Source organism: Giraffa tippelskirchi, chromosome 10, assembly GCF_054371585.1.
Source record: "Giraffa tippelskirchi isolate mGirTip1 chromosome 10, T2T-mGirTip1v1.2.pri, whole genome shotgun sequence".
NCBI classification, from domain to species: Eukaryota; Metazoa; Chordata; class Mammalia; order Artiodactyla; family Giraffidae; genus Giraffa; species Giraffa tippelskirchi.
The window spans coordinates 57,139,348-57,156,964 of record NC_137284.1 but is presented as its reverse complement, the minus strand read 5'-3'; the positions used below and the strand labels follow the sequence as shown (position 1 = coordinate 57,156,964).

At 39.6% G+C, this 17,617-nt stretch overlaps 1 protein-coding gene across 3 annotated transcripts; it reads left to right on the top strand.

The window, feature by feature from the left end:
• Positions 1-400: 400 nt before the first annotated feature.
• CYP51A1 (cytochrome P450 family 51 subfamily A member 1) lies at positions 401-17,391 on the top strand. 3 transcript variants are annotated; one of them, XM_081531378.1, is made up of 10 exons: positions 401-550; positions 2,923-3,021; positions 5,358-5,534; positions 6,747-6,873; positions 8,687-8,861; positions 9,726-9,845; positions 10,239-10,434; positions 11,747-11,842; positions 12,664-12,832; positions 16,090-17,391. In XM_081531378.1, exons 3-10 carry the CDS (start codon positions 5,382-5,384, stop codon positions 16,266-16,268), a joined length of 1,215 nt encoding a protein of 404 aa, XP_081387504.1. In that variant the 5' UTR covers positions 401-550; positions 2,923-3,021; positions 5,358-5,381; the 3' UTR covers positions 16,269-17,391. The 3 variants fall into 3 exon arrangements, 2 of the variants coding, with proteins under 2 accessions (XP_081387504.1, XP_081387503.1); XR_014066061.1 differs by lacking the exon at positions 401-550 and adding an exon at positions 771-1,101 and having other exon boundaries at positions 10,239-10,438; XM_081531377.1 differs by lacking the exon at positions 401-550 and adding an exon at positions 771-1,101.
• The last annotated feature ends 226 nt before the right edge of the window (positions 17,392-17,617 follow it).

Here is a 17,617-nt window from a genome sequence, read left to right as displayed (position 1 = left end):
AGGACCGAACTTCCGTTTCAAAATCTGTCTCGTCCTAAACAGCCAGAATATGTGGCGTTTGGGGGAAATATTGCCTCAAACAGATCACGACGGCCTGTAACATATAAACCTAGATTGCAAAATTTGTTTCTGTTAGACGCAGAACACCCAATAACACGACTTGTTACCTCTATCTTTGCATATGAATACCTGTCAAGACTGGTTTTATTTGAGGTGAGATGGGACTGACCTCAGCGTCCCAACTTTCAGGGTGTGGAAGGCGTCTTTCACAATCTCCCTTTATCACGGATATCTGGAACTCTCCGAACGCCCAGGACGCGGCCCTCCAAAGGGTTCAGGTGGGGCGCCTCTGAGTGCCCAGGCAGGGGGCGGCGCTCCAGACACCCGCCCCGCTGACGCCACATAAGCCGAGATCACCTCAGCGGCGCGCGGTGCAATCACCGAACGCGCGCCGCCGCCGCCGCCACCACGCCGCAGCCCTCTCCCTGAAATCCTTCCGCCCGTCCCATCACGGTGCCGTGTCCTGGCGCCCCGCACCCAGGCCACACAGGTTCGGGTGGCCCGCGATTCTTAGGGGTGATCTCCTCTTAAGCCTATGTTTCTCTTCTGTCTCTGCACTCCCGGTGCCACAGGTGCAGCCTGCTTCTTCAGGTTCTCTCTCTCGGCGTAAGGAGACCTCAGCCTGGGGACTCTATTTAAGGGGCGTGGCCAGATGCAGGCCCCGCCCCATTCTGTGAAGTACAGGGTGGTGCGCGAAAGAGCTGGGAGTTATAGGGGGTGGGGCTGGGCTTAGTAGGAGACCTGCTGGCCGGGCCGCCTCCTAACGCCCATCTGCCGGCTTCTCTTCCTCGGTGGATTCGGAGGCGCCGTGGCGACCTCGGCCTCCAGCATCTCTGGCAAACTGACGCGGGGGTGGCGACCAGGATGGTGATGCTGGACTTACTGCAAGCGGGCGGGTCGGTGCTGGGGCAGGCTATGGAGCGAGTAACGGGCGGCGACCTCCTATCCATGCTGCTCGTCGCCTGCGCCTTCACGCTCAGTCTGGTCTACCTGCTGCGCCTCGCGGTTGGCCACCTGGCCCCACCTCTGCCGGCCGGGGCGGTACGCGCACCCCTGGGGGTTCTGGTGGGGGGACGCTGCGATCAGGGCGGCTGAAGAGCTAGCGAGGGGCTGGGACCGCGGGGGTGCCGGGCAGTGGCGGCGGGCACGCTGGAGGCTGGGGTTGGGAGGGGGTCGAGTGGCAGCAGCCCCGATTTTGGTGGCGCGGGCGGTCGCGACCGCCCTGACCTTGCTGAGCTTGGTTCTGGGTGCCCCGATGTCGGTCGCGTGCCTTGTCCTTGTTGGGGTCGTGTTTGCCGCGACTGTGGTCTTAGTGATGGCTCTGTTGACCGAGGCACTACCGGTAGCCCTAATGGCCAGGGTCGGAGTGGCGGCTGTGGCCCTGAGCGTCCGGATGACGGTACCGGCCGCAGTAAGGGGTGTTTCAGCCCTGGTGGGGGCCCTGTTGGTGATGTTTTGGGCAGCTTCGGCCCTGGTGGTCGTCATCCGGGGTGGCTACCCTTGAGTGGTTCAGTGTTCTATGGGCTGTGTCGCTACCCCAGTGCCGATTTTATATCAGTATGGAAAGGAATGTGTTCAGTTTGGTAGAGTGAGCGTGATGAGTGTTGCAGGGACCTTTCTATGATGCTAATAAAATGTCAGATTCTTTAACTTAGAGCCTTTACTGACCACTGGTTTTTATTTCCTGAATGTATGTGATGAATGCGTTTTTAGCCAAACCAAGTAGCATTGACAATAGAATACATTTTTTACTAACAGTGGAAATGACAAACTATTGACCAAGTAGTTTTTGAAATGATTTTTGTTTGACCTATAACAGACATGAGGCAGTTCTTCCCCTCCCCCACCCCTCCCAATGTGTGGTATTTTTGAGGAAGTGTTATCTTTGGAAAGACAACTGTAGTATTTTAAGATTGTTGCTGCTATTGTCCAAAGAGTGAGTTTGTAGAGCTCCTTTCTCTTTGAGACTACGAAAGATATGAGGACTATTGTCCTTTTTCATAACTGCACGTTTGATTTCAGGAGACTTGATGCTGTAATCTGTGAGTCTCATTTTGGGGCATCCGAAGTACATTTTAAGCCCGCGTGCTCAGTGGTTCAGTTGTCTCCAACTCTGCAACCCCATGGACTGTATGTAGCCTGCCTGGCTCCTCTGTCCATGGAATTCTCCAGGCAAGAATACTGGAGTGGGTTGTCATTTCCTCCAGGTGATCTTCCTGGCCAGAACCTATGTCTCCTGCTTTGGCAGGTTGATTCTTTACCACTGAGCTATGTGGGAAGCCCAGAAGTACCTTTTATAGCGAGTGCTAAAAATGTTCCTGCTAGAACTGATTTTCTCTCTCTTTAAAATGAATGGATCTAGATCATTCCTTGAGAGAAGCATGATAATGTGTTCTGTTGACCGTACTGAGGGATGTAGCATCTTAAACTTTCCCCATTGTGGGACTAAAGATTTAGGCAAGATTTGGGGACTAAAATTGTGAGTGGTAGTAGAAATAAGTGCTCAAGAAACCATAGTTTGAGTTTAGTGTTTTTTTTTTACTTATGGTTAGGGAAGTTGGCTAGAGCCACTGATAATACTGGGCATATTCTAGAAAGTGTTCAGCATGTATAACTGCAGTACTGTGATGTTTGGTCATTTATCTTATTCCAGGTTTTGAGTTTCTCTTTTTTCCCAAAGCTGCTCTCTCCAAGGTCTTTGCGGTTTGCTTGTTGTGAAGTTACTTTTGGTGCTTCATCTTTTGGTAACTTCTTAATATTAAGGACAAGTTTCTTTCTTTCTTTTTGAATTGTGAAACTAAACTGAATGTCTTATAATAGGAAATGTAAACTCGAAGTTTCTTTGTTTGTTTTCTTTTGCAGAAAAGTCCACCATACATTTTCTCTCCAGTTCCATTCCTTGGACATGCTATAGCATTTGGGAAAAGTCCAATTGAATTCCTAGAAAATGCATATGAGAAGGTAAGTGTTACAAATCATTAAAGGAAAAGAAATTAGTGCTTTCCAATTTTCTTTTAAATGGTGGAATATTAAAAAAAAAATGTAATCTTATGCTTATCCCTAGTACAGGTAACAGATAAAATTGGAGCTACTCTGGATTAAGAGCTGGAGGGGTCTTAGAGACCTTGTTATGTTCTCCTCTGTTCTGGGATTATCTCTGAGGAAATTTAGTTCTGGCAACTATAGTTTAAAGACCACTGGCCTCAATTTTGTATTCACTGGTCACAGTTAACATGGATACTATTAATAATTGACCCTTTTTTTTTTTTAACCATGCATCTGTGGAATTTTCTAACCCCTTTTCATGTCCCTCCCTCTTCAGCAAGTTTCTGTACTTAGTCTCTATTTCCACACCTCCTCCTTACTTACTCTTTAGTCCACTCTAGTCTGTCTTTCAACCCCTTCACTAATGAGCACTGTGTCCTAATATAGTGAACTTAGCTGTATTTGTCAGTGATGACCACTCCCACCTTAGATGTGGCTTCTCTCACTTTTTCTTCTGCTTCTGTGAATGCTGCTTTCCTAACTCATTTGTGGGCTCACGCTTGGCCATTTACTGTTGGGATTCACTGAGGTTTGGTCCTTGGCCTTTATTCTTTCCTAGCTGATCTTGTCTCTACTTGCAGCTTCAGTTTTTAGCCACATGAAGTGAAAGTTTAAAAGTGTTAGTCCCTCAGTTGTGTCTGACTCTTTGTGACCCCGTGGACTGTAACCCACCAGCTTCCTCTGTCCATGGAATTACCCAAGTAAGAATACTGGAGTGGGTTGCCATTCCCTTCTCCAGGGGATCATCCCAACCCAGGGATTGAACCTACATCTCCTGCATTGACAGGTGGATTCTTTACCTCTACGCCACCTGGAAAGCCCAGCCAGATGTAAATGACACCCAAATTAAAGTCTCCGATTCAGGTCTCTTTGGTCTTCAGACCTGGATCTCTACCTCCCACATGATTCTTTCTTAGTTGTTCAAAGTCACCTGAAATCAAACATTTAAGAAATCTGACCCTTTGATTTTTCTCTCTCCAATCCTGATTGTCCTTCCTGTTCACTTTCCTCATCATTGTTCTACCAGTTTTGCAATGTACTAGGAGCCTAGGATTCACTCTTGCTACTTCCTGCTCCATCCATCAATTCATTGCCAAGCCTGCAGATTTTCTCTTCAAAATAATTCCATATCCTTCTGCTTCTGTCTCCACTGCCTCTCCATTATGCTGTCCCAAGTGCTCATCATCAGGTTCCTGTAACAGGCTCGCTGGTTGTCTGGCTTTCCTTCAGCTCCTATCCCTCCCTCCTCTCCACCCAGGAGCCAGAGGGATCTTTCTTTTAAAATATGCACAGATTAGTATCTTTCCTATGCAGTTTAAGACCTTCCATCTCATTCCGTTGCTTGCAAGGAAAGGATACAACTCCCTGAATGTGGGTTATAAAGTTCTGTATGGTACAGGCCCTACTATATAGACTCTACCCTCATCACATCCTTACCTTTTCTTTTATCTTTAGAACTCTGCACATGCTCTGCTATCAGGCTAACTGCTACCCCTACCCATGCTTTAGGTCTCAGCTCTGATGTCTTTTTTCTCTTTTTAGTCCTGTTTATCAGTTCTCTCATCGAAGAGTTGCTTTCCTTTGTGTAGAACTTGTCACATTTGTAATTTTATGTTTGTTAATGCGATTATTCTATTGAGTTGTATCTTTTTAAATAGACTGGAGTTTCTTGAGTCGGAGACAGTATTTTTGTTCATGATTGTATCCCCAGTAACTGAAGTCTTTAATAGAAATCAGAAAACTGCAAAGCAAAGCATTTAGCACTTAACCAGGTTAACAAAAAATTAAAAATGAGATCATTCAGTGTTGGTGAGATAGTGGTAAGATTCATAACTAAACAAAATTCTGGTATCTTCACATAGAAGGACTTTAGGAAAGGTCACATTCTTTGGCTACTCCTGTAAAGTTACCTTTAATCAAAGGGAAAAAATATATTCTCAGAGATATTCATTACATAATTATCTATAATAAATAAGAAATGTACACATCAACCATAGAAAGAACAGTTAATATGATGTCTGTGAAAGATAGAAAATATTTTCAATATAAGGAGTGAAAAAAGCAGAATAGAAAGTTTTGTTTGGAACTGGATGAACATAATTATACATTTGGACAAAAACGGGGGGAAGCATTGCATTAAGGTTTGTGAATGTGTTGATCTTCAACAATGTATTATTTTGTTATTTAAGATGAGTGTCTCAGCGCTTGCAGATTTTTTGGTAACATCACTATGGGTACTTTTCTCTCTTCAGTATGGACCTGTATTTAGTTTTACCATGGTGGGCAAGACGTTTACCTACCTGCTGGGGAGCGACGCTGCTGCACTGCTCTTTAATAGTAAAAATGAAGACTTGAATGCCGAGGATGTCTACAGCCGTCTGACAACACCTGTGTTTGGGAAGGGAGTTGCCTACGATGTGCCTAATACTGTAGGTGACACCTTTAGCTTGAAGAAAGACAAATCTGCACTATACAATTTATAGCTAGTAGTGTAAGCTGTACTGCTAAAGTGTAGAAGAGATTATTCCTTGCCTCAAAACTCTGAAGAATCAGGAGACATTTATAAGAAGGAAAACCAAGGGTAGCTGACAGAGAATGGGTATTTTGCTTTATAGCTGCTGGCGTGGACTAAACAATTTTAAAGGGCTTCCTGTGCAAAGCAATATTAATAGAATCAATGAGAACTTAGCATGTTAGCATTTGATTTGAGGTAGTAAGAAGGAAAAACTCATTTCATCAGAAGAGCCTCCTATTAATACTTCCCCATCTCCTACCTGAAATTCTAGGATGAGAGCTCTTTTGAGCTAGAGGCTGTTGGTTTTAGAAGTTTGTGTGATTTCTTTGCTCCCTGGAAGGCAAATATTTAAGTGCTACAACTTGGTATAAAATGCAGATCCAATAATTAGCTTAATTACTTGGTGCAGGCTCTGGCTATCAATGTACCATGCATTACCCAGTACTCTAGTGTAGCAGCTGAGAATTGACATTAAGTGTTGCTTCTGGGGATTGAGGAGGTATGGGGGAATGAACAGCTCTCCTTAACACAAAAAGCGAAAGCCTAGTTTAATCCCTTTGGTTGGATATATCTAAAATGAACCCTTTGGGGAAATTCTTAAAATAGAACTTCCCCAAAGGGTTTATTGTCTTAGTGTGAATTTATTCCCACTGTATTACATTCTAATTAAACTTTTGGAAGATAGTGTGAGTGAGTAATGATATTTGTTTGGGAATAAATGGCAGAATGTGTGAAAGAGGATAAAAATATTAGCAAAGCATAATGGACCTTTGGGAGATTGTGTTGGCATCTGGGTTGGGTTGGAAGACTAGAATATAATGGAATAGGAGGAGGCAGCCTTGGAGTCAAGAGTGGGGAAAAGCATGTATGTATAGGAAGGAAGGCCAGAAGTGGGGTTCCTAATTTATCATTTGTATTGGACCTGCATAGCATGTGTCTACTACATGTTACTTCAGATATATGCATGAAATTTTATCTGGTGTGGTGAAGAAAATTATTTTATCTTTATTTTCAATTTTTCAGAAGATTGCTTTCTTTGAGTATTAAAGAGTTATAATAACCCCAATGAGTCTCATGATAAAATAGAACTGTGTTTTAATACTTGTATACCCTTAATATTTTGAAGGTTTTCTTGGAGCAGAAGAAAATGTTGAAAAGTGGTCTTAACATAGCCCACTTTAGACAGCACGTTTCTATAATTGAAAAAGAAACAAAAGAATACTTTGAAAGTTGGGGAGAAAGTGGAGAAAAAAGTAAGCACAATGTTTTGGTTTTTCATTTGTCCTAATATGTCTACTTTTCTGTGACTAGAAATTTTAAGAGTGTGCGTGTGTGTGTGTGTGTGTGTGTGTGTGTGTGTGTGTGTAAAGAGCAAACTACAACACATGTAAAACCACCTTGCATGCATGCATGCTGAATTGCTTCAGTCGTGTCTGACTCTTTGCCACCCCATGGACTGTAGCCCACCAGGCTCCTCTGTCCAAGTGATTCTCCAGGCAAGAATACTGGAGTGGGTTGCCATGCCCTCCTCCAGGGGATCTTCCTGATCCATGGATCGAATCCACATCTATTACGTCTCCTGCATTGGCAGGCGGGCTCTTTATCACTCACACTACCTGGGAAGCAAAACCACCTTATATTTAATGAAATGAACATGTTATGGAGTTAAAAGACTTGAGAGGAAGTAATTATTGCTGCTCACTTAGCAAAATCTTAAAATATTTTAATTAATGTGCATATTGTTTAGCTCAATTGTGTGAATTACATAAAAACGATTCATGATTGAATTTTGAAATAAACCAAATGTAAAACTTAAATTCAAGGTCATTTTAAGATAATATAAAAAATAAAAAAATTTGCCCTCCATGTCTGCAAATTGAAGTCTAAAAGATTAAGTTATATATGTAATACATTATTTTTCTAATGTTGTATTGGAATGATTTATTTCAACAAAAATGTGAGTTTCAATACATAAGCTTGCTGTACTACCAAAAGAGCGATTTTAGCTGTTCCCCAATAGAAATCTTTAAAAAACATATTATGTGCTTTCTCGCATTATGTAGGGAATATACTGAATGTAACATAACATTCTTTGGACTCTGTGAATCCAGTTTTTATATTGGACTGCAGTTAAGTGTTGCCATCGAAACCACTGCCATAGTCCTAGCAGGAAGCAACATCTGTCTACAGGGCCTTAAGACTACTATGTAGGTCATCACATTCTGGGTCTAGTCTTCAGCTTCTATAAAAGGTCCAGGAACCTGGTTTTATTTAATAGACCTAAATTTTATGTGACATACTTGCTATTCTACAAGAAGCTGATGTATAAATGAGAATGCTAACTGAATAAATACAAGTGAGATGCAATTATGGGACCAAGAACAGCATAATATTTGCTGAACTCCTCTTTATTGGCAATCTAATTGGAAAGCCAAATGATAACTAGAAGTTCGTTTGGTGAACATGGAATTAAAGAACAGGATATCGACTGGGTAATTGTTATGACTTTTAAAGTGTCATCCAGGTGTGCTTACCTGATGCATCTGTCTCAAATGTTTGCATATACAAGATGGTGATTAGTTAGTTTTCTTTTAAGCCTTTTTCAAGACTTCAGTTTTTTTTTCCCACTTATGAATTTACCACTTTTGATCTTTTTGATCATTCTTCAGTCTTTGGACTGCTCTTTCTTAGAAAGCACCTTTTTAATCCCCTTATGTACTAAATAATCTTTTTATTACCTTTATTATACTGTGACCTGGAACTCAGATAACCACATTCATTTTTATCTTCTTTTTATCTTTTTGAGATGAAGGGCTCTTGAGTATGAGTGAGGTTTTAATTACCTCTGTGGCATCTATCTTGGCTATCCAAAGAGGTAGTCTGCCTTTGGTTAGTCTTTATTGTAGCCTGTCTACAGGCTTTTTTCGATGGTGTGAATAGGATCTTGTTGGTTAATGAGTTAAATTTTTATTCTCGTTTCCTTCGTAGTACTTTTGCATCTCTAAGAAAACAACATTTCAAAAGAATTTTTGGCAATAGTAATGGGAATGATCTTTTTCCCTCTAGATTTGTTTGAAGCTCTTTCTGAGCTCATAATTTTAACAGCCAGCCATTGTTTACATGGAAAGGAAATCAGAAGTCAACTCAACGAGAGGGTGGCACAACTGTATGCGGATTTGGATGGAGGTTTTAGCCATGCAGCCTGGCTTTTGCCAGGCTGGCTCCCTCTGCCTAGTTTCAGGTATGGATAAAGAGACGATGCTTGCTCATTTCACTTTGTTTAATTACTGTACTATTGGTTTGCTTTGCGTTAACAAAAATAAAAAATATAGAAACAAATTGGGTGAGATTATGCGCCTCCCTTCTTCTGTAAGAATTCAACATTTTTTTTTACATAGTGAGCTCATTTAAGTTTCAATTTTAGAAAGGTTAATTTGTCTGTCCTGATATTTTAAGACCCACTTATCCCACATATTCCTTATACTCAGGAAAGTTCCTGAACTCTACCTAGAAGTGATACAGCCTTCTAAGCACTTGAAAGTATTTGACTAATTTGTAGTTTATTGTGAAGTTTCTTTGTTTTGAAGTATTCATACCTTTCTTTGTCTCCTTGTCAGCTCTGTTATGATCTCCTTAACGGAAAGGATCATCTGTGATACAGAGAAACACTGCTCATAGGACTTGACATGTAGCTTAGTGTTTTGCCTATTAGTAGCCTTTATTGATTCATCTCTGTTCAAGTGAGGAATGGGAGTTATTCAAATCTTAAATCCTATAGAAGAACCAGAGTGAGTCTGTCCACTTCAAGAATTAATTTGCTTAAAATTGGAATTTCATGTTAATGTAAAGGTGTATTTCTGCTTTCTTTTAAAATGGAAAATGGTTGTAAAGGAATAATCATTTGAGTCTTCAGTTACAACATAGGTAGTGTGTTCAGAATCAGGGATATGTATAACATATTTCCTGTCCTTAAGGACCTTAGAAATTCCTAACAATATAAGATTTTCATGGATTCTTTTTTTTTTCTCTTGGTTCTGAGTTTTGTCAATTGATGCCTGAAAGTATTGCTTAATTTTTTAAAGTCATCTTTATGTTTGAATTACAGACGCAGGGACAGAGCTCATCGGGAGATCAAGAATATTTTCTACAAGGCAATCCAGAAACGCAGAGAGTCAGGAGAAAAAATTGATGACATTCTCCAAACTTTACTAGAGTCTACTTACAAGTAAGAGCTCTTCGGATCACATATTAAACTGAAGCAGGAAATTCCACATTAAAAACATAGTTAAATAATATGTACATTTAAAAAGTAATAATACTGGCAAAAATTAGTAGCTGTGACCTTTGAACTTCTTAAATGGATGAGACATAAATTACTGGGATCCTGTACCTTACTGGAATTTAGTACTGTGCATGTGAAAAGTTTGCTAGTAAACTGCAATGAAGTCTTTGTAATCAATGTCATATTTTTTATTGGCCTCTCTTCTCTAAAGGGGGAAAAAAATGTGGACTTGTGATGGGCAAATGCAAGAGAAAAAATGAACTAATTTTTATGTAAAGGTTGGGGCATGAAGTGCATCTGTAAATGTTAAATTTGTGTATGTGGTCCATTCTGTAGGGATGGGCGTCTTCTGACGGATGATGAAATAGCCGGCATGCTTATTGGACTGCTCTTGGCAGGGCAGCATACTTCCTCAACTACCAGTGCCTGGATGGGCTTCTTTTTGGCCAGAGACAAAACACTTCAAGAAAAATGTTTCTTAGAACAGAAAACAGTCTGTGGCGAGAATCTGCCTCCTCTGAGTTATGACCAGGTTTGTGGGATTTTCAGTTTCATTGCTGCTTATGATACTGAGTGTGTGTGGCTGATTTTTAAAGGGAACAATTTGGGATCTTCTATAAGCTATAGATTAAATTGATTATTTTTAGAAAATTCCCCATAGCCTCCCCTGAAATGTCCTAATCCTGGATCTGTTTGCTGGTATTTTGTTGAGGACTTTTGGACTATATTCACAGGGGTAGTGGGCTGTAGTTTTATTGTTATGTCTTTGACAGATTTTGGTATCAGGGTATTACTGGTTCTCAGAGAAGGAGTTTGGAAGCGTTCCTTCCTCTTTTTCCTTTTAGGAAGTCTTTGTGAAGGACTGGTATTACTGCTTTCTTAAATGTCTGGTAGTATTAACCAGTGAAGCCATGTAGGCCTGTGCTTTCTTCGTGGGTAGTTTTTGATTACTAATTCAATGTCTTCACTTTTTACAAATCTATTCATATGTTCTATTTCTTTTTGAGTTAGTTTTTGTCAGTTTGTGTCTTTCTAGGAATTTGTTTCATCTAGGTTATCTAATTTGTTGGCAAACAGTTGTTAAAGTATTCTCTTATCATTCTTTTCTATTAGGTCAATAGTGATGTCTCCTTTTAATTCCTGGTTTTAGTAATTTTTACAGTGATAGCTAATTATATACTATAAAATCCACCTATTAAAGTATATAATCCACTGGTTTTTAAAAATATTTTCAGAATTGTGAAACCATCATCAGAGTTGCTTTTGAAAATGTTTACGCCACTTCCAAAACAGGGCCGTGAGCAGTCCATTTCCCCTGCCCCTGGCAACCACTAATCTGTATTTTGTCTCTTTGTATTTGCCTATTTGGACATTCATATGAATGGGATCATACAGTATGTGGTCTCTTGTGACTAGCTTCTTTCACTTAGCGTGTTTTCAAGATTAATCCATGTTGTAGCATGTATCAGTACTTTAGTCTTCTTTATTGTGAAATAATATTCCATCGTGTGGCTATACCACTTTTATTAACCTCTTTATCAGTTGATTGACATTTGGATTGTTTCTACCTTTAGGATACTATGAATAATGCTGCTATAAACATTTGTGTACAGGTTTTGAAAAAGCTGAGATTGATGGTTTTTGCTAATGTTTTGATGTTTTAGATGGGTAAATTTTTGCAGGTCCTTACCATGCAATGGTAGTGATCTGTTATCTTGCCTTCTTTTTCTTTGCTGACCATCAACAGTAATAAAACTGTTTTTATTCAGCTACTCTGAACTTGTTTGTATCCTGTTGCAGTATGTTAAATATTTGTAAAACTTGGAAAATTTTTCTCTTTTTAGCTCAAGGATCTCAATTTACTCGATCGCTGTATAAAAGAAACATTAAGACTTCGACCTCCTATAATGACCATGATGAGACTGGCCAAAACTCCTCTGGTGAGTCTCCTGGCTAGAGCTTTTCCTCTGTGGCCCCCAGTTTTATTTATCAAAAAGAAATAGTGTAATATCAAAGAGAATTTTTTACAGACATAATCACTTGTACATAATTTTCAATTTTACATATTCTAGATATATAAATATTTTTACATAATTGCAGACAGTATACATGCTCATCCATCTCCCTACATTTCAACAATTAGGGCTTTTAAAATGGAAGTATTTTTTCCTTGGTTTTTTAAAATAACATATATGTTGTTATAAGTAATTATAACTGTGGAACTGTGTAAATTGGATTGTGAAAGGCTTCTTGAAATCCCATCCCCAGCCTCATGGCATTATGATTTTTTAAAATTTGTGTATATCCTTCCATCCCAATGTTGTGTCATATGGAAATCATCTTGAGTTAAAATAATTTTTAACTGTCCTATCTATCCAGTTTTAAAATATATGTATATTTCATGTATATTAGTGCTTTATTATACAATGATCTGATTATTTGGTAGAATATTTTAAAGTTATCTGCTGCTGCTGCTGCTAAGTCGCTTCAGTCATGTCTGACTCTATGCGACCCCATAGATGGCAGCCCACCAGGCTCCCCTGTTCCTGGGATTCTCCAGGCAAGAACACTGGTTGCCATTTCCTTTCCCAATGCAGAAAGTGAAAAGTGAAAGTGAAGTCGCTCAGTCGTGTCTGACTCCAGGGACTGCAGCCCACCAGGCTCCCCCATCCATGGGATTCTCCAGGCAAGAGGACTGGAGTGGGTGCCACAGCCTTCTCCGTTGACGTTGTCTAATGAAATGCATTGCTCTCCTTTGTAGACTGTGGCAGGGTATACCATTCCTCCAGGACATCAGGTGTGTGTTTCTCCTACTGTCAATCAGAGACTTAAAGACGCATGGGTCGAGCGTCTGGACTTTAATCCTGATCGCTACTTAGAGGACAGTCCAGCATCAGGAGAGAAGTTTGCTTATGTGCCATTTGGAGCTGGTAAGATGATTACACTTCATATTTGAAATGTTAGTTCTGATAACATATTTGTTAAATAATCCATGTGAATTTTATTTACAAATATCTTCCCCTTAAGGGGAAGGAAAAAATATTTCATTTGTACTAAAGGAAATAGTTCTGTGAATCCTTATATAGTGTTCTATTACCTTTGTAACCCCTCTAGTTTTATAGTTCTGATTTTTGTAGTGTACCTACCCTGTTTTCCCTTATCATGCTATTTAAAGCTCTTTGTGAATTCTGTTCTAAAGAACCGTTGAAGTTAGCACACCATTTGGGCATTTCAAGCTAAATATGAGATAATCAGCATTTCAGAGAAGAGTAATGGCACGGAAGCTTTTCTGGATTGTTAGTGAGCTTTTTGGTTCTCTATGTATTCTTATAACGTTCTATAAATTTGGACAGTAGTCATGTATGGATGTGAGTTGGACTATAAAAAAAAGCTGAGCACCGAAGAATTGATGCCTTTGAACTGTGGTGTTGGGTGTTCATTGGAAGGACTGATGTTGAAGCTGAAACTCCAATCCTTTGGCCACCTGATGCGAAGAGCTGACTCATTGGAAAAGACCCTGATGCTGGGAAAGATTGAAGGCAGGAGGAGAAGGGGACGACAGAGGATGAGATGGTTGGATGGCATCACTGACTCGATGGACATGAGTTTGAATAAGCTCTGGGAGTTGGTGATGGACAGGGAGGCCTGGCGTGCTGCAGTCCATGGGGTCATATCCAAAGAGTTGGATATGACTGAGTGACTGAACTGAACTGAAATTTGGACAGGTAGTGTGTAAGTGTGCAAACCTATGCATTTCGATTAAGATCCAAAAATAATGCAGGCTGACTGCTGTTCCTCCAGTAATTTCTCTAGTCATTGGTACTTTGTACAGATTAAACTGTATTCTACGACTTATTTGATTTTTCCAAAAAGACCATTTAAGTGACATGACTTGTTTATCATGTCATCTTTTCCTCATGTAAATGAAAGTATAAAGTCCTTTGGAAACTTTAGATCTTAGTAACTATTTACTAAAGAAACTCAAAAATGGTATACCATATACATAACATAAAAGAGTCATAGATTGTTCAAGCGGCTGGAAGGAGCATTAGTTATCAAGCCCAAATTCTGCCCCAAAGAGGAACCATTTCTAAACTGACACTTACCTGGCCTCTGTCTGGGGTTAGTGCAAACCTCACTGGTGAAGGGCTCAGTTCCCCCACCACTTTAGATGCCATTTACAATTCCAGGTTGTTACCTGTTCTAACCAACTGGCTGTAAACTTGAGGTTCTCTAGATCCCCTCTTTGAGCTTCCATAATTTGTTAGAATGGCTCACAGAACTCCAAGAAGTTTGCTTACTGACTGCTGGTTTCAGTCAGTTCAGTTGCTCAGTCATGTCTGACTCTTCACAACCCCATGGACTGCAGCACGCCAGGCCTCCCTGTCCATCACCAACTCCTGGAGCTTACTCAAACTCATGTCCATCGAGTCAGTGATGCCATCCAACTATCTCATACTCTGTCATCCTCTTCTGCTCCTGCCTTCAATCTTTGCCAGCATCAGGGTCTTTTTGCATCAGGTGGCCAAAGTATTGGAGTTTCAGCTCCAGCATTAGTCCTCCCAATGAATATTCAGGACTGATTTCCTTTAGGATGGACTGGCTGGATCTCCTTGCATTCCAAGGGATTCTTAAGAGTCTTCTCCAACACCACAGTTCAAAAGCATCAATTCCTTGGTGCTCAGCTTTGTAGTCCAACTCTCACGTCCATACATGACTCCTAGAAAAACCATAGCTTTGACTAGACAGACTTTTGTTGGCAAAGTAATGTCTCTGCTTTTTAATTAGCTGTCTAGGTTGGTCATAACTTTTTTCCCAAGGAGCAAGCGTCTTTTAATCTCATGGCTGCAGTCACCATCTGAAGATTTTGGAGCCCAAGAAAATAAAGTCACTGTTTCTATTGTTTCCCCATGTATTTGCCATGAAGTGATGGGACCAGATACCATGATCTTAGTTTTCTGAATGTTGAGCTTTAAGCCAACTTCTTCACTCTCCTCTTTCTCTTTCATCAAGAGGTTTTTTAGTTCTTCGCTTTCTGCCATAAGGGTGGTGTTATCTGCATATCTGAGGTTATTGATATTTTTCCTGGCAATCTTGATTCCAGTTTGTGCTTCATCCAGTCCAGCATTTCTCATGGTGTACTCTGCATATAAGTTAAATAAACAGGGTGACAATATACAGCCTTGACGTATTCCTTTCCTGATCTGGAACCAGTTTATTGTTCCATGTCCAATTCTAAGTGTTGCTTCTTGACCTGCATACAGATTTCTCAGGAGGCAGGTCAGGTGGACTGCTGGCTTACTGCACAAGTATACAACTCAGGAATAGCCTGACTGAAGAGAAGCACACAGCAAAGCAGAAGGAAGGGGTACACAGCTGCATGCCCTCTCTGGGTGTGCCACCCTCACCCCCAAAAGTCACCTCATTTGCAAAATCAAGTTGTGGTTGAAAGGGGCTTGGGAATAACAAAAGGCTCTTGATCTTTATTGCTCTCTTAAGAAATTCCAGTGGTTTGAAGGACTCTGGCCAAGAATGGAAAACTAAATATATATTTATTACAAATCACATTATCAGAGGTTGTGATACCTTTAGTACTGAAGTCAGATTTGAAGTCATAAGTCCTGCAACATGGTTCTTCTCTTTCAAGATTGCTTTGGAGATCTAGTCCTTTGCATATCTCTGTATTTTAGAATCAGCTTGTCAGTTTTTATATGTATATGACATGTGTTGCTATTTTGATGTGTTGCTATTTTCAGTGTATTGAATTCCTTTTTCCCTTATCATTTGAAATGGCGTTTAAAGTTTTGATTGGAAGGTTCATAGTAACTTTTAACTATAGGTCTCTTGGGAGAGAAGTTCAGAATATTCTAGTATATCTCCAAACTTTATTACCATTGTGTGTTTCAAACACTACATGTATTTAACCTAGATAGATGTTGGGTTTCAGGAAAAAAACAATTGGAAAAATCATTGTATAATATCCCTGTGCTGTTTCCCCTAACAGACATTAAAAATCTCTTGGGATTTTTATGGTTACTTACACTGTTATGAAAAGAATATGTCTTTTTACTATCTGTATATCTGCTTTTCACCTTTAATTAACCATAGATAAACAAATTTTATTACTCCAGACTCAAAGAGATGAGAAAGAATTTCAATCGTTTCAGAAAATTTTTTTCTTTTATAGGGCGTCATCGTTGCATTGGGGAGAATTTTGCCTATGTTCAAATCAAGACAATTTGGTCCACTATGCTTCGTTTATATGAATTTGATCTCATTGATGGGTATTTTCCCACTGTGAATTATACAACTATGATTCACACCCCTGAAAACCCAGTTATCCGATACAAACGAAGATCAAAATGAAAAAGGCAGCAAGGAACTAAAATGTGAACATCACTGTAAACTGCGAAAGCATTGAAGAGAATGAAGTTTATGAAACAACTCCCAGTATACTTTTTTTTTTGTTTGTAATTTTAAATGTTTATTTCAACTTATGGTTTTTATGTATTAACTGAACAGTGCCATCAAATCCAATGGCATTTCAGAAATTTCCTAATAGTTTTATGATGGATACTTCATATGCTTTCTTTAAGGAAATCAAGCTTATTAGTTTGGGGGTGAGGAACTTTGGTAACTGGCAGATTCTAAATGACACAATTTCCAGGTATTAAGAGCATACATAGCTCTTGGCGAGAAAGTTCAGAGTATTCAGATGTACTAGATCTCCAAGTATAAAAGCCCAGTGAAATATCTGGAAGTCTTAGGTTATTTATTCATTTATTGGGCAGTGTATGTATATGTAAGGATGGGTGGGGAGGGAATAAACTCACATTTAAAGACTTGGATAAAAGAGAATCCTATTGTTTGGTATGATGATATTTAGTGATGATGGAGCTATATTGTAGGAAAATATAGCCTTTGAAATAGTTGGAAGCACTGTCCGTAGGAAACAGATTTCTGACAATGACTATTTCTATTTCCTAAAAAATAATTAATACAAAAGACTGCCTGTGTGATTTGATCTCATTACCGAATATCACATATTTATCTGCCTGATAAATTGGTAGCTGGGTCCACATAGTTCCATCTGTGTGGAAGTCCAAAATAAAGTCCTTGAAGTTTAAGTTTTGTTCTCCTTGGCCCAAGGTGATTTCCATTTCCTCTCTAGAATCTAATCAGGGGTTTTTGTGACTAGTTCTGTTAATTTAGGTTAACAAGCTTTTTTTTTCCTTGTTAAATACAAAACCTGAGATCAGGAACTGTGGCTTTAAGACAAGGGTAATACAGTGCAGGGTTTCTTGGGAGTGTATCTCACTGGTCAAATTCTGTGAAGCCTGTATTTAAGAATCAACTCAAATTATAACTGGAGATGTGATAACGTGTATATTACAGTTCTGTTTAAAAGGTTAGAGGTCTCATGTTAAGCTATTTGTGAAGGCAGAATCTGTGTTGTTGAGTTTTTCACATTAAATTATCTTTGAGAATATAGTCTGTATTCATAATTGTGAAGTGTGTGGTTCAATGAGGAAAATTCAGGAATCTAGGAACTGGGATGGGAAAAAAAGTGCCATCTTTATTTGTACTAATTTCAAACCATAATATTTTCTTTATGCATGAATTTAGGTAACCACATTAGTATTAGCAGTATCCATGATTCTGCAAACAGAAATCAGATACTTTTCATATCACATTATAGATGTCTTGTAACTTTT

What these genes read in the sequence shown, in the direction of transcription:
- CYP51A1 (XM_081531377.1), top strand. Translation starts at nt 925, where the DNA reads ATGGTGATGCTGGACTTACTGCAAGCGGGCGGGTCGGTGCTGGGGCAG. An exon ending in TAGAAAATGCATATGAGAAG is followed by an intron (nt 3,022 to 5,357) that starts GTAAGTGTTACA and finishes TTCTCTCTTCAG; the next exon opens with TATGGACCTGTATTTAGTTT. An exon ending in CTCCTCTGAGTTATGACCAG is followed by an intron (nt 10,435 to 11,746) that starts GTTTGTGGGATT and finishes TTCTCTTTTTAG; the next exon opens with CTCAAGGATCTCAATTTACT.